The 27,456-nt window shown below is 64.1% G+C and overlaps 3 protein-coding genes across 7 annotated transcripts; 1 reads left to right on the top strand and 2 right to left on the bottom strand.

Annotated features, from left to right (window-relative positions):
- Positions 1 to 369: 369 nt before the first annotated feature.
- Positions 370 to 4,987, bottom strand: MIEF2 (mitochondrial elongation factor 2). 2 transcript variants are annotated; one of them, XM_086854818.1, is made up of 4 exons: positions 4,903 to 4,987; positions 4,247 to 4,421; positions 3,625 to 3,802; positions 370 to 2,685 (listed from the first exon to the last, which is right to left on the bottom strand). In XM_086854818.1, exons 2-4 carry the CDS (start codon positions 4,412 to 4,414, stop codon positions 1,640 to 1,642), a joined length of 1,392 nt encoding a protein of 463 aa, XP_086710944.1. In that variant the 5' UTR covers positions 4,415 to 4,421; positions 4,903 to 4,987; the 3' UTR covers positions 370 to 1,639. The 2 variants fall into 2 exon arrangements, with proteins under 2 accessions (XP_086710944.1, XP_023792675.2); XM_023936907.2 differs by having other exon boundaries at positions 4,735 to 4,913.
- FLII (FLII actin remodeling protein) lies at positions 4,962 to 14,382 on the top strand. The gene is made up of 30 exons (XM_086854806.1): positions 4,962 to 5,143; positions 5,653 to 5,763; positions 6,803 to 6,874; positions 6,981 to 7,061; positions 7,364 to 7,449; positions 7,585 to 7,746; positions 7,853 to 7,956; positions 8,056 to 8,231; positions 8,311 to 8,468; positions 8,576 to 8,660; positions 8,934 to 9,081; positions 9,193 to 9,326; positions 9,438 to 9,650; positions 9,731 to 9,910; positions 9,984 to 10,066; positions 10,146 to 10,220; positions 10,403 to 10,486; positions 10,552 to 10,723; positions 10,806 to 10,910; positions 11,080 to 11,271; positions 11,497 to 11,685; positions 11,777 to 11,916; positions 12,031 to 12,256; positions 12,442 to 12,596; positions 12,722 to 12,782; positions 12,858 to 12,986; positions 13,060 to 13,166; positions 13,375 to 13,480; positions 13,565 to 13,630; positions 13,790 to 14,382. Exons 1-30 carry the CDS (start codon positions 5,081 to 5,083, stop codon positions 13,922 to 13,924), a joined length of 3,798 nt encoding a protein of 1,265 aa, XP_086710932.1. The 5' UTR covers positions 4,962 to 5,080; the 3' UTR covers positions 13,925 to 14,382.
- A 129-nt stretch (positions 14,383 to 14,511) lies between these two features.
- LLGL1 (LLGL scribble cell polarity complex component 1) lies at positions 14,512 to 26,462 on the bottom strand. Of its 4 annotated transcripts, none has more exons than XM_086854807.1 (23): positions 26,305 to 26,462; positions 23,692 to 23,789; positions 21,395 to 21,476; positions 21,184 to 21,314; positions 20,640 to 20,798; positions 20,398 to 20,560; positions 20,175 to 20,310; positions 20,027 to 20,081; positions 19,790 to 19,947; positions 19,490 to 19,707; positions 19,334 to 19,401; positions 18,908 to 19,061; positions 18,417 to 18,521; positions 17,916 to 18,208; positions 17,689 to 17,842; positions 17,458 to 17,611; positions 17,093 to 17,376; positions 16,631 to 16,895; positions 16,421 to 16,535; positions 16,223 to 16,317; positions 15,991 to 16,114; positions 15,839 to 15,918; positions 14,512 to 15,644 (listed from the first exon to the last, which is right to left on the bottom strand). In XM_086854807.1, exons 1-22 carry the CDS (start codon positions 26,383 to 26,385, stop codon positions 15,840 to 15,842), a joined length of 3,171 nt encoding a protein of 1,056 aa, XP_086710933.1. In that variant the 5' UTR covers positions 26,386 to 26,462; the 3' UTR covers positions 14,512 to 15,644; position 15,839. The 4 variants fall into 4 exon arrangements, with proteins under 4 accessions (XP_086710933.1, XP_086710934.1, XP_086710936.1 ...); XM_086854808.1 differs by having other exon boundaries at positions 21,199 to 21,314; XM_086854810.1 differs by lacking the exon at positions 26,305 to 26,462 and adding an exon at positions 24,460 to 24,902.
- Positions 26,463 to 27,456: the final 994 nt, after the last annotated feature.

Raw genomic sequence — 27,456 nt, 5'->3', positions numbered from 1 at the left:
GCAGCAGCCTGGCCAGACACCTTGGGATGGCAACAGCAGTGGGGAGCAGGACACAGGGAGCAGGTTAAACCTTGCTGGCGCATCAGCCAGGAGCAGCTTTAGGAGTCTCACCCTGCTCAATGCTCAGCTGAGCCCTGTGAGTGGTACAAGCTGTGTCCAGACAGCTCCCACACTGCAGCCAGGCACTCTGTGGGTCCAGGGCTTTGGAAGAGGAGGAGGAAGACTCTGCAGGATGGGATCTGACCATCACCAAGCTCTCCAGGCAGCAGGGACACACCCTGGGTGGTTCCCAGGATGGCCACAACATCACTGGGGTGTCACTTCAGCTCTTACCGGGGGAAGGAGACAAAAGAGAGCTGACACCAGAGAACCAGTGTGCACAGGGAAGGTTTATTCTCACCTGGGAAGTAGTTTGGAGGAACAAATAATTGTCAGACTGGGAGGAAAAGCAGGTTTTTTTCCCTCCCATAAACAAGATGATAGCTGTAAAGAAAACTAAACCACAACAGCTGCTCACAGTGAAGTCCACAGGATTTCTCCAGCTCCACCCACGTGCAAAACCAGCTCTTCCCATTAAATACAAGAATAAATTCCTTTTCTCTGGGACTAGAGCCAGACCAAAGCCTACTAGCAGCCACTCAAAGGAAAAGAAAAAAAAAACAACAAAATACCCAAACAAAATATATCTTCTTAATAAAAAGCATAAACCACTTCAGTTCTCACAAACACTCTGCTCACAACATCATTCCAGCCCTGCTTTCCCACCCCATACCGTGGGGCTCCAGGGAACAAGGACCTCAAGACAGCAGCAATACATGTGTGAAAAGGTGACCAGACAGACTGGGAGGTGACACAGGACCTGCAGACAGACACTGGCAGCCACCCACCCACCGGGGAGGGGAAACAGCCCTGCTGCAGCCTCCAGCTGAAACCAGGAACTTCCCCAGGACCAGCAGCTCCTTTTCAGGACCATCTTCCAGCAAAACACTGCACGGGACAAGGGCCCCTTCTTCGGGGCAGCATCAACACTGTCAGAACAAAGAGGTAGGGCTGAGCTCACCCCTTCTGCCAGCTGGAAGGGTTTCCAAGGAATAAACCCCCAGCCCCCATTTGCTATGGCTGTACCATCCAGCACCCAGACAATCACCCAGATCATCCACAGGGTTTATTTTGGATTGGCAAAATCCTACACGTGGGTGAGTGCTGGCACAGTGAGACCACGTGGGGTGCTGGTGACAGGACCAACCCAGGATGTGGCACCTGAGGGGTCTGCAGGACACAGCAGCAGGAAGGGGCTGCTCCCCTCCAGATCCAGCTGGTCTCACAGTGTGAGGGGAACCTGACAGCTGGGACAGGCAGAGGACACGGGGAGCCAGAGACCAAACATGCTTCACTGGGCTCCCAGCAGACAGAACTCACATCCTTGGGTTCAGCAGAGCCTCTGAGCCAAAGGCTCCTTCTGCCAGCACCCACCTCTGCTCAGGCACGTTTTATTCACACAGGAAACATTTCTTTTTCTCATAAAGTGCAAGAACTTTGCCTCTTACTGACTAGTCAACTAGAAGCATCACAGCCCTCACAGCAGGGAGCAGCAGGCAGGGGAGCAACACCCCACGTTCAGGAGCTCCTGACACACCAGTCACTTCAGCAGGACCTCTGGCTCGGATATGGCCCTGTAGAGCACAAAGCCCATCTCATCAATTTCCTCTTCCAACAACCCGGAGAACAGGTTGATTTTGGGGTTGAAATAAGAAGGCAGGACTCCTTTCTCCAGAGAGGCCACCAGCTCCTCGAGCACCTGCTGGAACCTGTCAGCAAGGCTTTCCTCTGCCCAGTCCGAAGCAGTGTCACTGAGGTGCAGGATGATGTGTGTCACAGGGCTGCCACCCAGTCTGTGCAGGCTGGGCTGGCTCCTGCAGACGCCGTTCAGGATGCGGAGGCAGAGCTGCCGAACCCCGGAGTCGCCGGCATCCAGCTGCTTCACCCTCGAGACCTCCGCCCTGTAAAAGCTCTCCAGCCAGAGGTTTTCCACCAGTCCTTCAGGAGGAACAGCCAGAAGAACCTTGTCCTCCATTTCCACCACTGGGAAGAGGGTGATGCTCAGCTCAACCTGATCGTGTTTGACCTCCAGCTTCAGCTCCCGGGAGGCCACGACAGGGTGGATGGCACATCCCAGCAGGCCACCGATGGCTGGCCAGTTGATGGAGGCCACCAGCAGCTTGTGGAGGGTCTCGTTGAGCACGCTGGAAGAGAGGTACCGGCCCACAATGAACCTGTCCCAGGGGCTGCACCCACGAGGGAAATACCCCAGATCGATCCTCTTGATCATCCAGTACTGGGGGTTCCTCACCACGGTGTCCTCTCCCGAGATGAGGCTCCAGAGCCCGGTGTCAAGCACCACCGGGAGCATGAGGTGGATGTGGTCAGCTGCCAGGACCTCGAGGCCATCGAGCAGGGCTCCGCTGAGGAAGAGGCGGCCGAAGGGCAGCTCCGGGCACTTGCTCCGCAGGAAGTTCTGCAGGTGGGTGCAGATGCTCCTGGCCAGCTGTGGGACAAGGGACACTTGGATCTCGGGCACGGCCAGCTGGCTGCTGTGTGACAGGAGCTTCTCCTGCAGCGTGAGGCAGCGCAGGGGGCTGGACTTGACCTGAGGAGCCCCCAGAGGGGCAGAGCAGCCCTTGGGATCTGTGAGAAGGGGAAGGAGAAGTCACAGCTCTGAGCACATCATCTGAAACCCTCAGCAGCAGAGGAAAAGGCACAAGTTGGGTGCCCAGCTCTCAGCCCACCCCTCTGGAGGTGACATCAGCCTCACCAAGGGACTTCATCAAGCCCACAGCATTTCTCAGCCATGCAGAGCCCAAGCCAACCCCAAAACCCGACTGTTCCCAGCCTTACTCCTCAGCCAGAGATGGGAACCAGGCAAGGGACTTGCTGCCAGGGTCAGAGAATATGCTGAGTTGGAAAGGACCCAAAAAATCATTCAGTCCAACTCCCAGCCCTGCACAGACACCCCAACAATCCCACCCTGTCCCAAATGATCCTGGAGCTCTGGCAGCCTTGGGGCTGTGACCATTCCCTGGGGAGCCTGGGCAGTGCCCCAGCACCCTCTGGGGAAAGAGCCTTTTTCCTCATATGCAGCCTAAACCCCCCTGACACAGCTCCTGTGTTCCTGCATGTCCTCACTGCTCATCAGAGAGATCAGGGCCTGCCCCTCCACCTCCTCACACAAGGATCTCTAAACAATCCTGCTCTGGGTCCACTATCTCAGGACATGCCCTGGACCGAGCTGGGCCAGTTTCCCACTTGGAAAAACGCCATCTCTGTGGACAGCAAGACAAGGCAGCCTTTGTCTGCAGCAGCTCCCGAGCGCACCTTCCTACAGGCAGAGCTGACCCAGAAAACGAGCACAGCCAACGCTGCCACCCCCGCCCCACAGCGCTGGCCGGGGTACCCTGGGTGTCAGCAGAGGTCCTGTTCCCACAGGCATTGCCTAAAAAGGGGCTGTGGCTTCAGGAGGGCAGGCTCCGTCGGGTCGGCTTTCCGGACACGGAGCTAAAAATAACGCGGAGCTCCCAGCTCCTGGAGCACAACAAGGTGATCCTGGCTGGGCTCTGGGAGCCTCACCTGCCACCAGAGGCTGAGCTGCAGAGAGCAGAGGCTCACTGAGGTCTTCCCTTCTCTGCTTCTTGGGGGGTTTTGGTGTTGTCTTGATCAATGCCAAGTCCTGCCAGCTCTCCTCCAGGGACTTCTGCTCTGCTTTGGGATCGCCGTCATCCCGAGGGCTGGTGGCACGGTCGATCAGCTGGAGGGAAGGAAAAGCCAAGAGGACAAGCTGTTATCTTTGTTTTCCATGAATTGTGGGTGATAACAGTCCCTCCGGAGCACACACATGGCGGGACAGCCCCACTCAAGGCTTCTGCTCAGAAAAACATCCAGTTTGGGGAGCCACAAGTGTGCCCATCATCTTCCTGTAGGTTTTACATGGAAAACAGATATCCAAATAAGCCCCAGGTGCCTTTTGGGATGGGATACTGTATCCCAAGTTTATCCAGATAAACTGAACTTGGATACACAGTCCCACAGGGCTGGAGCAGGCAGCTCCATGCCCATGGCGCTGCTGCCAGCACCGGTGCCACTCGTGCCATACACAAGGAACCAGCTCAGGAGCAAACACCGAGGTTTGGGGCACACCTTGCCCCACCACACTGGGGCTACCCAGCTGCTGTGATCCTCGCCCCAGCCTTACCCTCTTGACGGCCAGCGTGGCGATGGCGAGCACGGCCGCGCCGCTGACGCCCAGCACCAGCCTGGCGTTGGCCAGCAGCACATCGAACACGCTGCCCAGCCCGTCGATGACACTGCCCAGCCCGGTGTTCTCCTGCCGCCTGCCCCGCTGCTGCCAAAACGCCGCCATGGTCGCCCTGCGGAGAACAGCAGTGTCACCCCGAGCTGGAGGATGTGTCCCCCCGGGACAGGCACGGCCGCAGGGTTTGGGGAACGAGGGGTTCCGCTGGCCCGCTTTCCTCCGGGACAAACGCTGCAGCCGCCGCCGGCACGCCTGGGTGCGGCGAGGGAGCAAGGGTCACCCGAGGAAACGACACCCCGGGGGGGGGAGAGGCATTCCAGGGAAGGAAGGGGCACCCCAGCGAACGGATACCCCAGGGAAGGAAGGGGCATCCCGGAGAAGGAATGGACACGCCAGGGAAGGGTCACCCGCTGCTCAGCCGGCCCTACCGCAAAGCCTCGGGGGGCAGCGGCGGCGCTGGAGTGGTACCGCGGCCCGCGGGAAGGGAGCCCCCCCGACCCCCGTGACCGAGGGGAGGCGGCACCGGAGGCGGCACCAGAACCGGGACCGGGACCGGGACCGGCCCGGGCCCGGCGCTGCCCCCGCCCCGCACTCACCGCGCGCCCCCGGCGCGGCCGCAGCCAATGGGAGCGCGGCGCGGCGAGGCCCCGCCCACCCGCGCGCGGAAGTAGCGCCTGGCCCCGCCCCTTTCCCTTGTGCGTCACGGCCGGGGCGGGCCCGGGGGCGGGGCCTGGCGGGGCGCGGTGCCGCCGCAGGTTCCCCCGCCCTTCCGCCATGGCGGCCACCGGCGTCCTGCCCTTCGTCCGCGGCGTCGATCTCAGCGGCAACGACTTCAAGGTGCGGGGGAGCGGGAGCGGGGGACAGCCCGGCCCACAGGGCCCCAGAGGGCCTGCGTCCCGCGGGGTTGTCAGGCCTGGCTCGGCCCCCGGGGCGGGGGAATCCCGGCCCCGCCCGGGGTGGGTGACCCGGAGCAGTCCCGGTGCCGTGGGCACTGACGCCCATGGAGCCGCTATGGTTGAGCAGCCCGGCCCCCGGGGTCCCAGAGAGGCAGGTGATCCCCGAGCCTCCAGCTCCCAGTGCCATAGGAGTGATCGATACCCGCCTGCCAGCTGCAGGTCCCTTAGGGCTGGGTGATCCCAACCCTCTAGTTAACAATTTTATGGGACTGGTTGACCCAAATCCCCACAGCTCCCAATCCTTCAGGACTGGGTCATCATGACCCCGCAGTTCCCATAGGACTTCCCGATCCCAAGCCTCCCATGACCACAGAGCATCACTCAGACTGAGATCCCCAGACCTTCATCCCATGGGACAGGCGGTTTCCTCACCCTCCTCATCCTCCCCAGGGCGGATACTTCCCCGAGCATGTGAAGGCGATGACGAGCCTGCGCTGGCTGAAGCTGAACCACACAGGGCTCTGTTACCTGCCCGAGGAGCTCGCTGCCCTGCAGAAGCTGGTGAGCCCCATGTTTTGGGATGGAATGGGGCTCCCCTGTCCCGCTGGGGCTGTGGGATCTGACAAGAGCCTCCTCCCTGCCAGCCTCGTGGCTCAGCAGCGGATGCTCCAGTGTCTAATAATAGCACTGAGCTAAAATGTGTGGTTAAAATGGGATGCAAGAGCTGTCAGGAGTGGGGTTGAGATGGACTTGCACTCAGTTTCACCTTGTTTCCCTAGAAAGCCAGATTAAAAACCATGCTTAGATCCTCTGTCCTGTAGCAGAAGGGAAGGGTGATGGTTGCAGTGGAGAGGATCAAGGTTTTAGGGGCTTTTTTTCCTTCTCCTTCGCTGAAGTATGTGAAGAGCAGGATATCTGGCTTTGTTTTTCGGGTGGCTCCACCAGGCCCTTGGTGGAATTGTGGCTCAGCTTGGCTTTGGTGGTGTCCATGGCACATCAGGGACCTCATCCCGTCAGTGTCAGACAAACCCAGAGCTTTAAATGCTGCCAGAAGTCCCTGTCCCTGTGGCAGGTGCAGGGAATCCCTCTGTGCCACTCAGAGCCGCGCTCCTGCCAGCCCTGCCAGGTGCTCGGGGGCCACAGCAAGACTGAAATGCTGGCATCCCTCCCACAGCCTGCCAGCTCCTTGTGTTCCTGAGCAGGCAACAGCCGGGGCTGGTGATGCTCAGAGGAAAACATTTCCCCAGGGAAATTCCTCCTACCCCGGCAGTGCCCACGTGTGCCCATTTCCAGATCACCCAGTGAGAGGTGTTTCCAAGGACTGGGATCTGTTTGCACAGGGACTGTGTGGGCCAGAGCACCCCAAACCCTACAGCAGGGCTGAGGTGTCCATCCAGGGCTACCCCAGGGAATGAGGGATGTGGAAGCAGCACAACCAACCAGACTGGGAGTGTCCCAGCTGTGTGTGACAGGGCTGCACAAGTCCCCAGCTCTCCTGGGATGGAGGAGCCTCCACATCAATGTGGGGACCCAGCCCTTGTCCTGCACAGCCCCAGCTCTTCTCTCTGCTCATTGGGGCTTGTCTGGGGCTTCCCTGCAGGAACACCTCTCCGTGAGTCACAACAGCCTCACCACGCTCCATGGAGAGCTCTCCGGCCTGCCCTGCCTCCGGGTGAGCGTCCCCCTCCTGCCTCAGGGGTCCCCAGACACCTCTGGGATCTGAGGGCACCCTGGGGGCTCAGCAGGCAGCTGCATTCCTGCCCCTCTCCCCTTTGCAGGCGATTGTGGCTCGTGCAAACAGCCTGAAGAACTCAGGAGTCCCCGATGACATCTTCCAGCTGGATGACCTCTCGGTGCTGGTGGGTGCAGAGTCTCCTCAGCTGATACAGGAGCCAGCTCAGCCTCGTGGATCCCATTCCTGCACCTTGCTGGTTCCTTGTGCTCCTTGGGAGCACCAGTCCCAAGGCCATGTCAGAGCTCCAGCTCCTGGCTGTTGGCAGGATCGCTCTCTGGCAATGCTTCCCTAAAGGCTGATGCCATGGATGGGTTCCCTGGCTTGTGCGCTGGTCCAGCTCCTGCTGTGCCCCTGGAGATACCCCCCAGTCCCCAGGCTGGGTGTGGGGCAGGGGCTGACAGCTGCTTTGTGCTCCCATTTTCCCAGGACCTGAGCTACAACCAGCTCACAGAGTGTCCCAGGGAGCTGGAGAATGCCAAGAACATGCTGGTCCTTAACCTTGGCCACAACAGGTGGGTCCAGGCTAGGGTGACCATCTCCCCCTCCTGGCCACGGTCACCTCTGCTGGTCACACTTTCTCTGGGTCCTGCTCTCTGCCCCTCCTCGAGGGGCCAGTGCAGGTCCTGAGTTTCCCCATATCCCTGCAGCATCGACACCATCCCCAACCAGCTCTTCATCAACCTGACGGACCTGCTCTACCTGGACCTGAGCGACAACAAGCTGGAGAGTCTCCCACCGCAGATGAGGCGCCTGGTCCACCTGCAGACCCTGATCCTCAACAACAACCCCCTCCTGCACGCGCAGCTCCGGTACAGCCCCGCTTCCCAGGCTGGTTCCCACTCTGGCAGGGCTGGGACTGGGGTTTCTGCTCCCTCCTGACGCTCTCTCTGCCCTGTGGCTCTCCCTGGTCTGCAGGCAGCTCCCGGCCATGACGGCCCTGCAGACCCTGCACCTCCGCAACACGCAGCGCACGCAGAGCAACCTGCCCACCAGCCTCGAGGGCCTGGTGAACCTGGCAGGTAGGGCCGGGGCATCCAGCCCCACAGAGCCCTCCAAGGGCTCTCCCAGCCCCAGTGTTGCTCTGGCTGGTGGTGTCACCCCCTTGTCTCTTCCCCCAGACGTGGATCTGTCCTGCAATGACCTCAGCCGTGTCCCTGAGTGTCTCTACACCCTGGGCAGCCTGCGGCGCCTCAACCTCAGCAGCAACCAGATCACGGAGCTGTCCCTCTGCATCGACCAGTGGACCCAGCTGGAGACCCTCAACCTGTCCCGCAACCAGCTCACCTCCCTGCCTGTATGTCCCTGCCCTTCCGTGCCGTCCCTGCTCGTGATTCTGTGGCTCTCCCTCACCCCACCATCTCTCCCTTCCCCAGTCAGCCATCTGTAAGCTGACCAAGCTGAAGAAGATGTACCTGAATTCCAACAAGCTGGACTTTGATGGGATCCCCTCGGGCATTGGCAAGCTCACCAACCTTGAGGAGTTCATGGCAGCCAACAACAATTTGGAGCTGATCCCTGAGAGCCTGTGCAGGTAAGGAACGCACAGCTGGATCTGCTGTGTCCCCAGAAGGGAACACAGAGGCTGTGTGGTCGCAGGTCATCCTGGGCTGGCCTGTCACCAGCATCACTGTCCCACAGGTGCTCCAAGCTGAGGAAGCTGGTGCTGAACAAGAACCGCCTGGTGACGCTGCCGGAGGCCATCCACTTCCTGACGGATGTGGAGGTGGGCACCCAGTACCTCTCCACCTTGGGCTGGCTCCAGCACAGCCCCAGCACCTCCCTGGAACCCCAGGGCTGGAGGGTGGGCTGGATGAGCTGAGGGCAGGGGAGCTCAGGACCTGCAATCTTGCCACGTGGTTCAGCTCAGGCAGGCCATGGTTTCAGGGCTCCTTCCACATCCCCTCATCTCCCTGAGGCCTGGAGTGCTCTAAGGTCCGTGCCACACTCTCAAGCGTCCCTGTGAGCTTCACTGAGCTCTCTGTGCCCTCCTTGGCAGATCCTGGACGTGCGCGAGAACCCCAACCTGGTGATGCCCCCGAAGCCGGCGGATCGTTCCTCGGAGTGGTACAACATCGACTTCTCCCTGCAGAACCAGCTCCGCCTGGCCGGAGCCTCCCCCGCCACCGTCGCAGCCGCCGCCGCGGGTATGTCTGTGGGGACGGGGGCACCCAGCCCCTGCCTGGCACGGCCCTGGGAGAGGCTGGGAAGTGAGCTGTGCTCCACAGGGTGCCCTCACCCCGTCCCCGTGTCCCCAGGGAGCGGCACCAAGGACCCGCTGGCCCGCAAGATGCGGCTCCGGCGGCGCAAGGACTCCGCCCAGGATGATCAGGCCAAGCAGGTGCTGAAGGGGATGTCAGATGTGGCCCAGGAGAAGAATAAGAAGATAGAGGTAGGGTCTGGGGTGGGAGAGAGGCCCTGAGGGCATCACAGTGGCCCTGGCCCACCTTGGGTGCCAGCAGGGTTCCGGTTGTCCCTAATTTGACCTGTTGCGATCCCACAGGAGAGTGGGGAGGCAAAGGCACCAGACCTGAAGACACGGCGCTGGGACCAGGGCCTGGAGAAGCCACAGCTGGACTACTCAGAGTTCTTCAGTGAGGATGTGGGGCAGCTGCCCGGCCTCTGTGTCTGGCAGATCGAGAACTTCGTGCCCACGCTGGTGGACGAGGCTTTCCACGGCAAGTTCTACGAAGCCGACTGCTACATCGTGCTCAAGGTACCCAGGGAGGAGCAAGGGTCCCCCCACGTCTCTCCCTGGAGCTGCAGCCATCCCATCTCACACCCTGTCCTTCCCAGACCTTCCTGGATGAGAATGGTTCCCTGAACTGGGAGATCTACTACTGGATCGGGCAGGAGGCCACCCTGGACAAGAAGGCCTGTTCCGCCATCCACGCCGTCAACCTCCGCAACTACCTGGGCGCCGAGTGCCGCAGCATCCGGGAGGAGATGGGGGATGAAAGTGAAGAGTTCCTTCAGGTGAGGCCAACCCCCAGCTCCCCTGTAGCCCCCGAGCCCTCCTGTCCCACCCTCACCCCCTCTCTGCCCCCAGGTCTTTGACAATGACATCTCCTACATCGAGGGTGGCACGGCCAGCGGTTTCTTCACCGTTGAGGACACGCAATATGTCACCAGGTACAGCTGGGGACAGGAGCTGGGGGGATGTGTGGGGCAGGCAGTGCCCCACGTCCCACCGTGGCTGTCCCTTCCCCAGGCTCTACCGTGTCTATGGGAAGAAGAACGTCAAGCTGGAGCCGGTGGCACTCAAGGGGACATCGCTGGACCCCCGGTGAGTGGCCAGGGGACAGAGGGTCCTTGCAGAAGGTTCAGCAGGGACATTTTAGCTGCAGTTCTGTGGTGCAGATGGGCTGTGCCAGCACCTTTCTACAAGATGGGTTCAAACCCCGCTTGGTGCCCTGCATGGACCCCACATCCCATTCTCTCCTGACTCCTCTCACCTCTCTCCACCAGGTTTGTTTTCCTTCTGGACCATGGCCTCGACCTCCTGGTGTGGCGTGGGAGCCAGGCCACGCTGAGCAGCACCACCAAGGCCAGGTAGGGCTGGTGGGGTGCCGGGGGTGTGGGGAGCCCAGCTGCCATCTCACCTGCTCCCACTGCAGGCTCTTCGCCGAGAAGATCAACAAGAACGAGCGGAAGGGCAAGGCCGAGATCACGCTGCTCACCCAGGGCCAGGAGACCCCCGAATTCTGGGAGGTGCTGGGGGGGCAGCCCGAGGAGATCCGACCCTGTGTCCCTGATGACTTCCAGCCCCACAAGCCCAAGCTGTACAAGGTGGGGAGCCACATCCATAGGGCCACCAGGCCTGCTGGGGTCCTGCAGACCCCACTCACCTCTGTCCCCATCCCCTCTGCAGGTTGGCCTGGGTCTGGGCTACCTGGAGCTTCCCCAGATCAACTACAAGCTCTCTGTGGAGCACAAGAAGAGGCTGAAGGCTGATCTGATGCCAGAGATGCGCCTGGTAGGATGGGGTGGGGAAGTTCTCCCAGTCTGACCAGTGAGACTGGTTTTGTGCCCCTTGTGCTTCCAGCAGTGCCCTGGGAGAGGGAGGTTCAGCCAGCAGCACAGGGTGTTTTCCAGCTGGGAACGCCTGCAGGTGCCTGACCCCCTCTTCCCTGCGGTGCCCTCAGCTGCAGAGCCTGCTGGACACCAAGAGCGTGTACATCCTGGACTGCTGGTCCGACGTCTTCATCTGGATCGGGAGGAAGTCGTCGCGGCTGGTGCGGGCGGCGGCGCTGAAGCTGAGCCAGGAGCTGTGCAGCATGCTGCACCGGCCCAAGCACGCCATGGTCACCAGGAACCTGGAGGGCACCGAGTGCCAGGTAGGACATGGACCCCTCAGATGGGGGCTGGCTGCCTGGGAAGGGGCTGTGGCCCAGGGTCTGTTACCTGCTCCCCAATTTACACCTTGAACACCTGGAGGTGCTCAAGGAATGACTGGATGTGGCAGCCGGTGCTCTGGTCTGGCTGATGTGGTGGGGATCCGTCACAGGTTGGACTCGATGATCTTGGAGGACATTTCCAGCCTTAATGATTGTGTGATGTAGGTGTTCAAGTCCAAGTTCAAGAACTGGGATGACGTCCTGCGTGTGGATTACACCCGGAACGCCGAGACAGTGCTGCAGGACGGCGGCCTGGCCGGCAAGGTCCGCAAGGACGCCGAGAAGAAGGACCAGATGAAAGCCGACCTCACTGCGCTCTTCCTGCCCCGCCAGCCCCCCATGCCCCTCAGCGAGGTAGGGCTGGGGACCCCCATGAATCCTCCAGGGCACGGGGCAGGGTGCTGATGGAGGAGCTGGGGGGCTGACGGAACACGTGGGGCCACAGGCGGAGCAGCTGATGGAGGAGTGGAACGAGGACCTGGATGGCATGGAGGGCTTTGTGCTGGAGGGCAAGAAATTCACTCGCCTGCCCGAGGAGGAGTTTGGCCACTTCCACACCCACGACTGCTACGTCTTCCTGTGCAGGTGACACCTGGCTTGTCCCCTCTCAGGGGTTGCTGGACCACGTTGTCCCCAAGCTCCCTGCCCAGCCCTCCCAAGCGTGCCATCCCTCACATCACTCCCTGTTCCTGCCTTCAGGTACTGGGTGCCAGTGGAGTACGAGGAGGATGAGGAGAAAAAGAAGAAGGGTGAAGGCAAAGGGGAAGAGGAAGGTGAGGAAGAAGAGGAGGAGAAGCAGCCTGAGGAAGACTCCCAGTGCATCGTCTACTTCTGGCAGGGCCGGGAGGCCTCCAACATGGGCTGGCTCACCTTCACCTTCAGCCTCCAGAAGAAGTTTGAGAGTCACTTCCGTGGCAAGCTGGAGGTGACACAGTTTGGGGGTGACACAGGGGTGCCCCAGCTTTGTCTCTCCTTATCCATCCCCTCTCTGCCTCTCAGGCTGAAGCAGGGGACAGCAGCAGAGATGGGAGCTGGCAGGAGGGTGCAGCTGGGGCTTGGAGCTGTGTTTGAGAAGTCCCTATGCCCCTTCTGACACCCACCCCTGTCCAGGTGGTGCGCATGACCCAGCAGCAGGAGAACCCCAAGTTCCTCTCGCACTTCAAGAGGAGGTTTGTGATCCACCGGGGCAAGCGGAAGGACCGGGTCAGCACTCCCCAGCCCAGCCTGTACCACATCCGCACCAACGGCGGGGCCCTCTGCACCAGGTCAGTGCCCCAGGGCTGCTCCGTGCCAGGCAGCACCCACGGCTGCCAGATCCAGGTGGGATCCCTGCTGTGGGCACAGCTGGTGGGTCTCCTGCTGATTTGTGCCTCGGGGGCTCCGTCTCCAGGTGTATCCAGATCAACACAGACGCTGCTCTGCTCAACTCCGAGTTCTGCTTCATCCTCAAGGTACTGCTCGTGGCTGAGTGTCCTCTGGGCTGCCTGGGTGCCCCCCTGGGCAGCCCTGACTCCACTGTCCCCCAGGTGCCCTTTGAGAGCACGGACAACCAGGGCATTGTCTACACCTGGGTGGGCCGGGCCGCTGACCCTGACGAGGCCAAGCTGGCTGAGGACATCATGAACCACATGTTTGATGACTCCTACAGCAAACAGGTGAGCAGGGCTCACCTTACCTGGGTGATGGCGACCACCCAGGCCACACTCAGCCCTGTTCCTGTCTTTTCAGGTCATCAACGAGGGAGAAGAACCCGAAAACTTCTTCTGGGTGGGCATTGGGGGTCAGAAGCCCTACGATGAAGATGCCGACTACATGAAGCACTCACGGCTCTTCAGGTGGGCACTGGCCTGGAGGGAGTTGCTCCAGTCTGTGCTGCTTCCCTTCCTCCCACAGAGCCCCATTCCCCTTGGGAACCAACCAGCCAGAACAGCTGCTCCATCACATCCCTCACATCCCTCACATCCATCACATCCCTCACATCCCTCCCCTCTGCACCAGCCGAGTCCTCACAAACTCACGTCTCATGAATTCATCTCCCTGCAGATGCTCCAATGAGAAAGGTTATTTCTCCGTGTCAGAAAAGTGCTCAGATTTCTGCCAGGATGACCTGGCTGATGATGACATCATGCTGCTGGACAATGGGCGGGAGGTGAGCTGGGGGCATGAGGCTGTCCTGGGCCCAGATCTCCCCGTGGCTCTGTGGGCTGAGCCCGGCTGCTGATCCTTTCTGCAGGTCTACATGTGGGTGGGCACCCAGACCAGCCAGGTGGAGATCAAGCTGAGCCTCAAGGCGTGCCAAGTAAGACCTCCCTCCATCCTGGGACTGTTCTGGGGAGGATTTGGGCATTTCCATCTCCCCTCGGGGCCCTGATGTGGCTGGTGCAGAGCTCTGGGCTGGGGAATACCACCCCTGGAGGCGGGTGAGGGTCAGGACCCCCACGGCAACGCTCTGCCCCAGGTCTACATCCAGCACATGCGCTCCAAGGACCCCGCGCATCCCCGCAAGCTCCGGCTGGTGCGGAAAGGCAACGAGCCCTGGCCCTTCACGCGCTGCTTCCACGCCTGGAGCGTGTTCCGCAAGCCGCCCACCTAAGGGCTGGGAGCACCCGGGGCTCCGGCCACGGCCCCCAGGCACGGCCGGACCCCGGCACCCCGCGCTGCCGCCAATGCCAGGCTCAGCCTGGAGCCGCTGCCCCCCGAGCCGTGGGGATCACTGGGGCTGTCCCTCTGTCCCCCCTTCTCCCAGCACGGGGCCCAGCTCAGCCCCTTCCCTTCCTGGGGGACAGCTGGGGTGGTGTGGGCCCCTGTCACTCCCTGCCTGGGCTGCTGCTGCTGCTGCTGTCCCAAAGCAGTGCCGAGCTCCCCCTGTGACTGGGGACAGGAGTGGCTCCCGGTTTGGGTGGGAGGATGCTTTGCTAAGGAGAACTGGGGGGAGTGAGGGGCTCTCAGCCCTGGGCCTTACAGCTGGTCCCTGCAGTCCTGGGGGATGGACCCCCAGCAGGGATCAGCCCATCTGGATCATATCAATAAAGGCTGTACTTCTCACCTCGACACTGTCCCAGGCTCTGATTCATTCCCAAACGGGGTCACCCCCAACCCTGATCGTGCTCCTCCGCAGCTCAGGGGATCCCCAGCACTCACCTGGCTCCAAGGCTCAGCAAACACCTGCAGCCCAGACAGTTGATATTAAATGCTTTATTCTCAATATTAAAAACCAGTATTTTTAATAACTAAACAATGCTAAATTCATCTTACCAAAAAAAAAAAAAAAAAAAAAAAAAAGATGAGGTTGGGGGGGGAGGTTCTACCAGGGACGCTACAGCCCCGGCCTCGGCCGGCAGCAACAGAGCCCGAACCCCCCCAGCCACACACGTACCGCAGGAGAGCCCGGGGGGGCCACAGGTCCCCAAAAGGAGAGGGGCAGGGGCCAGCTGAGCCCCATGGGAACAGCCACCACGGGCCAGGGGACGAGGCCAGGCTCAGAGCCCAGAGGGGATTTGGCACAGTGAGACCCCCAGGGTGGGGCAGCCCAGCCTGGGGCAGGAGGGGGCTGGGGCAGCCCCATCTGCCCCCCCCCAGCACCAACATGGACCAGGAGCAGGTGTGTAATTCCACAGCCAAACATCCCAAACCCACCCCGTGGCAGGAATTAGTGTCGGAAAGGAGCAGCAGGCACAGAGCCCAACCTGGAGAATAGCCCTTGGAGAAGCCACTAAGAGAAAAAGGCCACCTGTGACCCCCCACCGTGCCCCTCCTCGGGCTGCTCGAGACCTCTGCTGCCCACCTGGGAGCCAGGGGATCCCCTGGGGACAGTCCCTGTGCGGCAGGCAGAGCCTCCTGGCAGGCAGGGAACGGGGCTGTAAACTGCAGGGAGCTGGGCATGTAAACACAGACCAGGGTACGGAGGGGCCGTGCCCGGGGGCTTCTGGCCCCCCACTGCCCCAAGGGACCAAAACCGGGGGACAAGGGGGGGTCCACAAGCCCCAGCCCTCCCCGTGGAGCCGGGGAAGCAGCAGCATCCCCCAGGAAGGGGGCTCTGGAGCAGGGGACAGTGACACTCGACCGTGTATAAAAAAGGAATTTATCTTCCCCGGGAAGAGTTTGTGCCCCACGGCCCCAGCTCGGGGGCTCCGGGGCCGGCGGCCGGGCAGGGAGGTGCGTGGGGAGTGCCGGAGCCGGGGCGCAGCGGCGGCCGGCGCGGATGTTAGAGAGGAGACGAGTCTACGTTACATGGGGAGGGGGCGCGGGGGTCCAGTCGAGTCGCGCATCCCGGGAATCCGAGCACTGAGATGGGTCAGGGAGGCCGGCGATGCCTGTGGGTGAGGCAGCTCCTCAGAGGGAGAGCTGGTGGGGCTCAGCACAGGCATTGCTCCTGCTCCCCCTCCTCTGGAAGCCCCAGGGATCACAACTCCATCCTTCAGTGATGGATCAGGCAGCCAGGGCACTGCACTGGGGCACCAGCTCCAAACCCCACTCCCACCCCAGGGACCACCAGCCCCTCACAGACCTCACTTGATGAGGATCCCCGTGGGCCGGGCCTCGTCCTCGCTGGCGTTCCTCAGGTTCTGCTCCGCTTCCTCCGAGGACCTGGGGCAGAGCAGGGTGAGAGGCACTGCCACGGCCCCTCAGCATCTCTTACCCCATTCCCACCCCACTCACGCCAGGAAATCCTTCACTTCCTCCACGGTGATGTCCCCGGTGGTGTCCAGCGGGTTCTCCATGCTGCTGTTGGGGGAGTCGATGGGGCCGGGCGAGAAGGCGGCCGGGTGCTCCTCAGGGGACCCTGGGGAGTCATGGGACAGGAGGAGTTGGGGACAGCCAGGACACAGAGGCAGGCTCGGAGCAGGGCTGTGGGACACAGTGTGTGTGCAGGGACAGGGTGGTCACTCACGGTCGCTGTCCGAGGGGGAGGGCTGGCCCTCGGAGCCGCGTGGGACGTGGGTGCCGTTCGCCTGTGGCAGCTTGGGTGTCACCGTCGAGCTGTTGCTGGAAGGCAACAGGGAGAAGTTATGGCCAGAACCAGTGTCCTGGGGTGGGTGTACAGGGGTTCCACCACAGCAAAGCCCCCCACACCCCCGAGACAGCCCACCTGAGGCAGGAGGTGTCCTGGAGCCGGGCGATCTCCAGCCGGCACAGTGGCTCCGTCACATTCCTGGCGCTCAGCGAGAAGCGCTCGAACTCCGATGGTGAAATTAGGTAGAAGCCTGCAGGGGGGGACAACAAGGAGCCTCAGGGATCCCCCACAGGGCTGCAGGTGAGGTCAACATCCCATCAACACAGATGTCACCTGTGTCCTCACCTTGGCCGTGCTTGGTGAAGACACAGGAGGCAATGCCACTGATGTCCTCCTTACGGATGCAGCTGTAGTGGACCTGGGGCCGCAGGCTGGGCACGGTGAAGATGTGGATGTCCCCCAGGTTGGTGAGACAGGCCAGGCAGTTTTCCAGCCGCTCCTCGGAGCCAGCGCTGGCCAGGCTCACCAGAGCCACCTTCCGCACCCGGCAGCCCTCGTGTGCTGTCAGCTTGAACTTGGTCTTGGCACTCACTTTGGGCAGCGTAAACACCTGGAGGGGCAAGAGGAGCCAGGCTCGGGAGGACAGGAACCTGCAGGGTTTAGGGGAGCACCTTCCCCTTGGATTCACCACCCTAGCACAGGCACAGGAGAGCCCCCAAAGCCGACTGGTCACCTCCAGTCCCTGTGTGATGAGGACATCCAAAGAGGACGTGGGACATTTTGTGGGACGCTGAGCCCCGCGCTCACCTTGAACTGTTCCTCGGAGGAGATGAGCATGGAGTGGCTGCCCTGCATGTCGGGGGCCTTGGCCAGGTCTCGAGACACCTCGTAGGGCTCGGGCAGGGGGTTCCCCCGCCCGTCCAGCACCGCAATGGCCACCACCGGTGCCCGGTGCATCAGCTGGATCTCCTTCCCCAGCACCGCCTCCACCGCCCGCTCCGAGAACTTCTCCTGCGATGGCACCTCCAGGGCGTAGGCAAACACCGACCCAGAATTGGTCCCTGCCCACATCGTGGGGCCGTGGTGGGCGGCTGTGGGGGTGGAGCAGTGTCAGAGCCCCCTCCCCAAAAACCCAGTTTGGGGGCTTTTCCAGGGGAGGGAGGGGGTCTCACCATCACGGAGGAAGGTGTCGGCGAAGTAGAGGCACCGCACGACCCCCGAAAGCGAATCATCGGCCGAGCGAGGCTCGATCCGCCGCTGCACCGGCGTCATCTCCACCTCGGGGGGGCCCGCCTGCTCCGCCAGCTGCGCGTTGGCCTCCTGCACCTGGGGAGGGGGCACGGGGTCAGCTCCTGATTCCCGGGGATGGGAAGCTGCCACGGTAGCCCCCACTCCCTGCCCACCTTGCTGGAGGGGCTGCTGGCGTTGAGCCTCTTCTTGCCCGACACGCGGCTCTTGCGGATGCGGCGGAAGGACTGGCGCAGGGACTTCTTGAGGGACTTCACGCGGGACAGGGGCCCCTCCATGGCCAGCGAGTCGTTGGGGTGCAGCGTACACCTGCGGGCACCCACCCTGCTCAGCACCCACCACATCACGCCAGGGGCCCCCCAGCAGCAATGTGCCCCCATACCTGGCCAGCACGGGGTTGCGCCGGTAGTAGTCGAAGAGCCCGAAGCCGTGGCTGGTGCCGAAGGCCACGAGGTTCCACTCGGAGTGGAGGGTGACGGCGGTGACGGCGGCGGGGGGCACGCACTGCACCAGCACGCTGGGCTGGAAGCCAGGGGGGAAGTGGAGGGGCCCGTTCCGGGGGGCCAGCCGGTCGTGGCCTTTCCAGGTGAAGCCCTCACGGTCCTGCAGCAGGTCCACGGTGGCCACGCTGACCGCGTGCTCTGACTTCTCATCGCTCAGCTCCATCACCAGCACCTGCAGGGACAGCACAGACAGAGGGACACGCTGGATCCGCCCCCCCAGACAGACAGACAGCCACACACCAGGGACTAAACCCAGGGTAGGAGCCCTTCAAGGACAACTGTGGGGGTCTGCAGGGTTTGTAGCCCCCCTCAAGCTGTGGGTCCCCAACAGGGCAGCCAAGAGGTGCTCGGCAGCCCCTGCTCTGTCCGTGCCACCTTACCTGCCCCGCCGTGCCAGCCACCACCATCTTGGCCGTGTACTTGCAGAGCGCGATCTTCTGCACGCCCAGGCGCGGGTCATCGCTGTAGGGATCAAAGCAGCCCACCTGCGGGAGGGGACAGCTGAAGGGACAGCCAGGACCCCACACACAGCTGTGGGGCAGCCCCCCCTGCACCCCACACCCCTCCACCAGCTGTGGCACACGGGCCACTCTGGGCATCACGCCCAGGAGGAGCCTGTCCCCACGCAGCCCCTGGCTCTTTCCCCCATGCTGGGGCAGACCCGCGGGATGGGGCCCACGGAACAAGCGTCCCTTGTGTCCCCACAGTGCGTCACACAGCAGCTGTGCCCTGAGCCGGGGGACACGTCCCCGGGGCGCAGCCGGGATGGCTCCGGCAGGTGCATCCCCCGTGCCCAGCTCTGGGTTTGGCCCCTCCAGCGCTGGCAGAGCCAGGAGGGTGCAGAGGCGTCACCCTGCCCAGGGGACCTCACCTTGCGGAACGGAGGCCACTCCTCCTCGCCCGCCTGGTTGAGGCTGTCGTTGTGCTCACAGTCTGTCTGGAAGATGTTGGCGGTGCCCAGCTTGTAGAGGGGCTTCAGGGAGACCCCCGAGGCGTCCCAGAACCGCACCGTGCCATCCTCGTGCCTGGGCGGGGGGGGTCCTGTCAGCGTGGGGCCCCAACATCTGCCCGGCTAACAAGAGCTGCCTGTGTGCTGGCAGCCACCGTGCCAGAGGGGGAGCACCACGGGGGACAGTGCAGAGGGTGACACACTCATACCCAGCCAGAAAAAGAGGCAGCCCGCCCAAAAAGAAGGGCATCACCACCCCATCCCATTCCCCACCACAGGAATGGGTGTAGATGTGTCCCCTGGCATCTTGGGTTTCTCAGGCTTCCTCCCTGCTGCCAGCACACTCACCCAGTGAGGAGAAGCCCCCGCTGTGTGGGCTCCTGGGCCAGGTTCTTTCCCCCATCAATGGGCCAAGCCTGGAAGGAGGGATGGAGAGGGGATGGAGGGTTGAAGCCCACAGGAAGGGGCTCAGCAGGACCCCTCCCCACCATCCCCATCACTGACCGCAGAGGATTGCCGGGGGCTCTGCTGCTCGCCCACACTGACGATCCTCTCCCAAAGCTTGAGGGGCACGTTGGAGACGTGGCAGGAGCAGGTGATGGCAGAGGAGTGGAGAGGTGCCAGGTACGGGGCAGGGATGGTGGGCCAGCCCGGCGTCTGCAGGTCGATGGCCACCAGCTCCTCCTCCACCAGCACCACGAGGGCTCGGGGGTTCTCAAAGCCTGGGGAGGGGTGAGATGGCTGCTGCACGTGGGGACCCCCACACCATCACCCGCTGCCCGGGGTGGCCCTGGCAGGACGTACCTCCCTCGGGCACCTCTGCGCTCTGCACGGTGAAGAAGTCAATGACACGGGAGGTGAAGTCGAGCGTGGCCAGGGTCTGGCCCTGCAGCACGCTGACACAGTGCCTGTCACCGTAGCTGGCCCGTGGCATCCCCCCACTGAAGATGATGAAGGGGTTCCTGGGCGGGATGAAGCAGCTGCCATCAGACCCTGGACCCCCAAGTGCTCCCTTTGCCCATGTCCAGCCCACCCACCTACCCCGACTCGCAGGTTCGCCAGAGGATTTTGCTGATGGCTTTGCAAGGGAACGGCCCTGAAACAGAGACACCGACACTGTGGTTGTAGCACTGGGATGGGGAGGGGATCAGCTCCCGACCCCAGAGCCCCCCCAGACCCCATCCTGTACCGTAGGGGATGGTGGACATGACGGGCTGCTGGCTCCTCTGGCCGGTGCCGCTCGCTGCCCACACCATGTAGCCGCCGTCGCTGTGGGAGCTGACGATGCTGCTCCCGCCCTGCTCCCAGGCCAGGCTCTCCAGCTGCTGCGGGGGCACACGGGGGGCTCAGCACTTGGATGGGGGCACACACACACGGCCACAGCCCCACCAGCCCCACGCCAGCCCCGGTACCTGGTTCCCCAGGAAGAGATGCTGGACAACACGAGTGCTCTGCTCCCACAGGACCACCAGCCCCCGGCTGTAGCCGATGAGGAGCCGGCTGCCGATGCGTGGGTGCTCCTGGATGGACTCCACGGGCCCCAGCGCCTTCCCGCAGCGGTAGTCATCGGGGACACTGCGGGGGGACATGCACAGGGGGTCAGAGGGGGGCTGGGGGTGCTGGGGACAGGGCATGGGGGCTGCAGGGCTCTCACCTCTGCAGGATCTCATCTGGGAAGAGAGTTTTGTCTTCCAGCAGCGTCAGGGTGGGCAGGGTGACGAAGTACACGGCACCACCCTCAGTGCCCAGGCAGACCATGGCACCAGCAGCCATCGGCAGGACCACGGTCACCCGTGTGATGCCAGGGGAGCAGCTGGGGGGGGAAACAGGCTGGCTCAGCACTGTGTTGGGAACATCACAGAGACCCCAGACCTCCCCTGCTCCACCCCTACATTCCCATCTCCCTGAGTGCAGGAGGACAAGGACAGGGACGGCCTCAGTGCCGACAGCCATTAGAGCCATTAATCATCCCCAGGCCCTGCCAGTGCCATAAAAAGTCCAGAGCTGTTCCCTGCACTCAGCATCTCAGTTGGGATCAGAGGAGCATCCCAGTGGGGAAAACACCATCACGGAGAGGACCTTGGCCACCATCCCGCCCGGGGAGGCCGGCAGCTCCCACGCGCCGTTCCCAGCTGGCAGCGGCACCGCTGCGGCCGCAGCCCCGCGGGGGAGCGGCTCCGTCCCCCCCAGACAAGTACTTAGCGCTGCCGGACCCTGGGCGTCCCGGGAGGCCGAAGCTGCGGGTCTCTTCCAGGTGGGAGCAGCCCTCCTTCTGGCACACCTCCCACAGGTGCAGCGTGTTGTCGTCCAGCAGCGAGAGGAGCCAGCCCTGGGGATGGGGGGGATGACAGCGGCGTGTGTGAGGGGCTGGGGGGCTCCTGCCAGGTTCCCCCTGGGACCCCCACGTACCTGGCCGGGAAGGAAGTGCAGCTGGGTGACAGTGGCCGTCTCCTTGTGCAGGCCTGTCAGCTCCACACCTGGTGCGCCATAGCTGAGGGAGCCGTCAAAGAAACAACGAGGGTAGAGCACCTCACCCTTCCCCTGCAAACCTCTGAATTCCCTCAGTTCTGCCTGCAAACACCAGGTTACACCCCTGTCCCCTGGAGAGCCAGGCCAGAGCATCCCTGGCTGCACCCCATGCCAGAGCTGGCCTTGGCACCGCCACCCCCATCCAGGATCCACCAAGCACCTCCAACTCCAACCAGGACACTCTGGATCAGCCTGGGATCTACCAAGCACCTCCAACTCCAACCAGGACACTCTGGATCAGCCTGGGATCTACCAAGCACCTCCAACTCCAACCAGGACACTCTGGATCAGCCTGGGATCTACCAAGCACCTCCAACTCCAACCAGGACACTCTGGATCAGCCTGGGATCTACCAAGCACCTCCAGGCCGGGACACTGCAGGTCAGGCTGGCATCCACCAAGCTCCTCCTGCCAGGATGTCCCGGGTCAGGCTGCGGCCAGCACACACAGCCGGGGTGGGTGTGCGAGAGGCGCCGGGAGCCCCGGCACGCACCGGCAGCGGGGTGGGGTTCGGCATGCGCCGGCACAGCCTCACTCACCCGACTGGTCCCGGCTCCTTCGGCGACGCCGCTCGGCAGGAACCGCGGCAGGACCCGCGCAGCGGCTCCAGCACCGCACGGAGCACCCCGGCCTGGCATCCCCAGCACCCCCAGACCCAGCCAGCTGCTCCCCACAGCCCGGTGTCCCCAGTGCACTGTGCAGCCACGTCTGGGCATGCCGTGTGCTGGGGGTCCTTGTCCCTGGCCACCTTGCGGGCACGGGGAGCCAGCCAGGCGGCTCTGCCCGGCAGGACAGGCAGGAGCTGTCTCTGGCAGTGCTGGGCACAGCTGAGCCGGAGAGCCAGGCAACAGCCACGGGGTTTTGGGGTTTTGAGCAGATAACAGGGCACGGGAATGAAGCAGGGAGCATGCAGAGGGCTCTCGGTGCTACATGGATGGGGAATGCCACCTATCCCTGCTCATTCTGGGGTGTTTCCCCACCCAAAATAGTGCCACGAGCTGAGAGCTCTCAGGGCAATTGGCTGGGGCACAGCAGTGTCACCAGCGTGCGGGATGATGCTCCAAGCCCAGGGACCCCCAGCTGCCCCAGGAGACCTCCCAGGTGCTGGCTGCCCCTCAATGCCAGGCTGTCTGCAACCTGATCCACCCAGCCTGGCCGGGGAGCACCCAGGGGTGCCCCCACTAACCAGTAACGCCAGTCAGGCCAGCTCCGGCTGCTGCCTCGCCCGGGCCCGGCTCCCCCGCCAACCTGCAGAAGCATCTTTTCGGAGGCAGCAGGAGCGGGGCTGTACAGGCACGGGGTACCACGCTAGGTACCACCCCAAAAACATCCCCGCAGAGGATGCTCAGGGCACCGCAGCCCCCCGCAACCTCATCCCCGCGGTGCCGGGGGGGATGCTCAGCTGGGACCGGCACCGCGGGCCGGGCGGGCGAGCGGGGCAGCCGGCGACGTCGCGGCCGGGCTGGCACCCGGGCGGTCCCGGCAGAACAAAACACGCCATCTTTGTGCTCGGGAGGCAGCGAGCCGCCGGCCTGGGGGAGGGGGAGAGCGGCCGCCCCCCACAGCCCGACCCCGCTGCGGGCGCAGCCGCCCCCGCGCCCCCACCCCGCATTCCTGCGGCGCGGGGCCCCCCGAGCAAGGGCCGCATCCAGCCCTGGCCGCTCGCCAGCAGCCCTCTGAAATCTCCCTGCACGCTGCCGGCAACAAAGCCCGGCCGGCCCCGCTCGGCGTCCCCCGCTTCGGCCCCCCAGCCGGGAGCGGGCTGCACGCCCACCGCAGCCCCTCTCCCCGGCGCTGGGCCGGCCCGAGCCCCCGCTGCGCCCCCGAGGGCTGCGCGGATCAGGCCAGGATGGGCAGGAGCCCCCCAAGCATAAGTGGGGTAACGGCAGGAAGGACCCTCACCCGGGATGACCCCCCCCGGGACGGCCGAGCCCTTTTTGTACCCCCGGAGTTTTGGGCGAGGTGGGGGTTTCCTCCAGCCGCCCCCTCGCCGCCCGGCCCAGCTGCAGCACAGCTGGACCGAGGGATGGACGTCAGCCGAGTGGGGGCTGCGGGATGGGCCAGAAGCAGCACGGCCACGTCTCCAAGCATTCTTCGGGATGGGGACGGCCAGAGGAGTGAGTGCAGGAGGGTCCGGGAGCTCCTTACCTCCTGCTCGTGTGGGAGGAAAAGGATACAGCTTGACGGCTCCCGCCTTGGTGCCGATGGCCATCACACGCAGGACGGGGTCGTAGGCCAGGGCGCTGGGCTGGCTGGGGAAGCCGTGCTCCACCGTCTGCCATGGGGACAGGCGGGTCAGAGCGGCACCCCCCACCTCTGACACCCCCAAACCTTCCACAGCCCCCCTCAGCCCCACAGCTCCGGCCCTGCACCACTCTGAGCATCACCCCTGCGAGGGGGGACCACAAAGATGCTGCTCAATCTCCCAGTGCCACCAAGGAGAGCCTTGGGCAGGGAGAACATCGCTCCTCATCCAAATGCCACCCAGCACCCCAAAACCCAGCCCAACAGCCACACCACGGGCCGGGGTAGATCTGACCTCCAACAAGCTGTCCCACCGCCCGCCAGCACTTTGGGGACGGGACTCCCCTGCTCTAAAGCCCCGGGGTGAGGACACCCCAGGAGAGGTGAGCGGGACCCCCGCTGCCACATCACCGGCATCGGGCGGCAGAACCAGGCGAGCGGGACCCGCCAGCGCCAGGGACGTCCCCGCCGGAGCCGCGTGTCGCCCGCGGGCACCTTCCCAAGGAAGTCCCGGCCGTCCGGCGTGCCCGGGCTCGCCGGCTGGGGAGGGGCTGCCCTGGCAGCGGGGGGACGCGGGGGGCACCCCCCGCCCCGGCCCGCGGTGAGGGGACCGCAGGGCTGCCGAGGGCAGCGCGGCTGAGCAGCGACGGCGCGATCAGAAGATACGGAGGCCGCCGGAGCCAGACTGGCCGGATCCTGACCTGCTCCCTTTGTCTGGGGCATCCGAGAGGCGCAGCTTTCCGCAGCCGCCGCTGTCACCCCAGCTCCTGCTCCCCTCCCAAGGGACACCTTCAGCAGCGTGAAAACGTCCCCAGCCCATCCAAAGCATCCCGGCCCATCCAAGCGGGTCCCAACACGTCCAAGGGGCGAGGAAGTGGATGCTGGTGGGTCATGCTGAATCCCCCCGGGATGCACGCTGCGCTGGAGGAAGGAGCTGGGACAGCAGCAGCACAGGGTGATGCTTTAGGCCAGAAACTAACACGATGACACCGGCAAAGATTCCCCAAAAAGCGCTGTCGCAGTTCCCCAGCACTCCCAGTCCCAAAGGGGGACCGGCTCAGCCCCCCACCCGCAGCCCCCGCAGGCTGTGCCGGCCGGCCAAGGCGCGCTCCCGGCCAAATCACAGCAAATCCCAGGCAGATCTGGAGCTCGGGAGGAAAAACAACCATTAATGGGAGGCAGGTGGGCAGCCGGCAGCCCCAGAGGCGGGACGCACGGAGAGGGGCTCTCCTCAGCCTCCCCCCTGCACATCCCACTGGCACACACCCACCCAGGACTGTGCTCCCCAAAACCAGAGGGGCTCTGCCTGGGCTGAGCCTTGCACCACGGCCGGACCCTCATCCGCGGCAGCGACTTGTGGGGCCAGGGCTGTGCTGGGCACTGGGAGGTGGCTGTGACCCCTCAGCAGACACCGCGCAGCCCGGTCCCGCTGCGGGACAGCCCGGGGGTCCCTGCGGTGCCAGGGCCCTCTGGCCATCGTCCCCAGCGTGAGTTGGGTGAGTACCCCACAGTGGTGCCAGGATGCTGCCCAATGATGACGGACACGTTTTGGGCTCCTCCAGGGACCACTGCCGGTGGTCTCCTGCCCCACGGCCAGGGCGGGAGGTTGGTCCCAATGGCGCGGCACTGCCGGGACAAGGGGCACCAAGTCCCAGGTGGGCACAGCCCGATATCCCGAGAGAAGGGTCTGGCACCCCAGGGCTTGTGAGCTTGATGAACTTGGGGGTCTCTCCCATCCCAAACGAGGGGGGCAAGTGGGGAAATTCGGAGGGAGGAGGGGGATAAGCGCTGACCTCTGATATTCCCCCAGGCCCCCCAGAGACACATCTTTGGGGTGACAGGGAACCCCAAGGCCACGGGGTCATCACCACAGCCCTTCCTGCTGACACAGGAGGTCCTGCGCCCCAGTATTGCACCCCTGGGGAGACTGGGCTGAGAGGCTGAGCCCCACACGGGGGATGCAGCCAGGGATGCTCCAAGGCCAGACAGGGTGTGGGACCACGGGTCACCCCAAAACGCACGAGAGCGAGGCCTTGGGGAATCCACGGGACAGGGGGAGTGCGGGAACCGGGGCGCTCCAGGGAACCCCTCCCTAGAGGGGCTGGGGACAGGGATGTCGCGCTGCTGAGGGGGTCGCATCCTGTCCCGGAGCGCGCCCTGCACCGCACGGGGAGGAGCGCAACCCCCGGGGCGCATCCCGCGCCCGGGACTCCCGGTACCCACTTCCCGGGGGTCCATCCTCCCGGGGCGGCCCAGCAGCCGGTCCCGGGGTCCCCCGGCCAGGCAGCCCTGCCCTTTCTGCGTGCCCCTTCCCCGGGAGCGGGGCGGTCCCGGTGCGCGGCTCCCCCGGGGGTTCCGCCGGTCCCGGGGGGCGGTGCCCCGCACGCCGCTCGCCTCCCCGCGGGCAGCATCCCGCCGGGGCACCAGAGCCCCGCGCCACCGGGGGGCTGCCCGCACGCTGCACCCTGCCCGGCACCCCCGGTGCCTCCCGGTGGTCGCCGCCCCCCGGGATCCACCGCCGCGCCCCCCGCTCGCCCCAGGAGCACCTTGCTGAAGGCGAAGAGGTCGTGGCGGAGGCGGTCGCGGTGCGGGTCGGCACCCTGCCGCCGGAACCGAAACTTCATCATGGTTGGGCCGGCGGCGGTGGCGGCGGCGCGGTACCGGGCGGGGCGGGCGCGGCCGGCGGTCCCGGGGCCGGTCCCGGGGCGGCGGTGGCGGTGGCGGGGCCGGGGCGCGGCGCGGGGCGGGGCCGGCAGGGGGCGCGGTGCCGGTGCGGGGTCCCCGGTGCCGGTGCGGGGTCCCGGTGCGCGCGCCCGCCGAGCCCGGGCAGGCACCGCCGCGGCGGGGGCGGGGCGGAACGCTGACTGACAGCTCCGCCCGCCAATCACCGCCCGGCAACGCGCGCCGCGCGCCGCGCCCCCGCCCCCCAAGCTGCGCCTGCGCCGCCGCGGCTGCCGATGGGATATGTAGTCTTCCAACTCAACGCCCTCTACGCTGGATTTATTTATATTAATTTTTAAATCCTCTTCTTTCCGTGTTTTTCCTTCCTCTGGGCACGGTGAGGGACAGCGAGGACACCCCAAGCCTGTTCATCGTGGTCATAAAGCCCCCAAAAGCGTGGGGTGTCGTGGATTTAGGGTCTCATCATGTGCCCCACAGCCATGGGGTGCATCAACATGGCGGCGCCCCGACTACTAGGCCTGGAGCATCCTGCCGGCTCTCAGAATTAGCATTCGAGCCTCATTCCCGGCTGGCGACTCATTATTCCCGCCAGGGCTCCGGGAATGTTGTTCTCCACTCCCCCCACGGCATCATCCCAGGTGGGACGGGGAGCAACCTGCCCGGCACCCAGTTTTGGGGTGAGTCAGCCCGGGCAGGGCATGGCTTCCCCTCCCTGCTGACTAACCCCGGCCCTGGGGAGATGCGGCTCTGGGGTGACGCAGGGTTTTGGGGTGGAAAACAGCCCGGAGGTGAGCGGGGAACGATGCTGCGGTGGTGGGCTGTGCGTTCATGGATGGAGGGGGCTGAAGGGCAGGCACAGCCCGGCACACTGAGGGTGGGGAGGCTGGCGCCACATGTGGGTCTGCTCTGAGGAGGAAGAAGGAGAAGAGAGGGGAGAAAGAAGGGGTAGTGAAAAGGGGAGGAGAGGCAGAGCAAAGGAATAAAAGATAAAGAGGTGTGAGGAAGAGAGGAAGAGG

This window comes from Cyanistes caeruleus, chromosome 17, assembly GCF_971803275.1.
Source record: "Cyanistes caeruleus chromosome 17, bCyaCae1.hap1.1, whole genome shotgun sequence".
In the NCBI taxonomy this organism is placed as follows: Eukaryota; Metazoa; Chordata; class Aves; order Passeriformes; family Paridae; genus Cyanistes; species Cyanistes caeruleus.
Note: the sequence above shows the minus strand (reverse complement) of the source record. Positions and strands in the feature narration are given on the sequence as shown.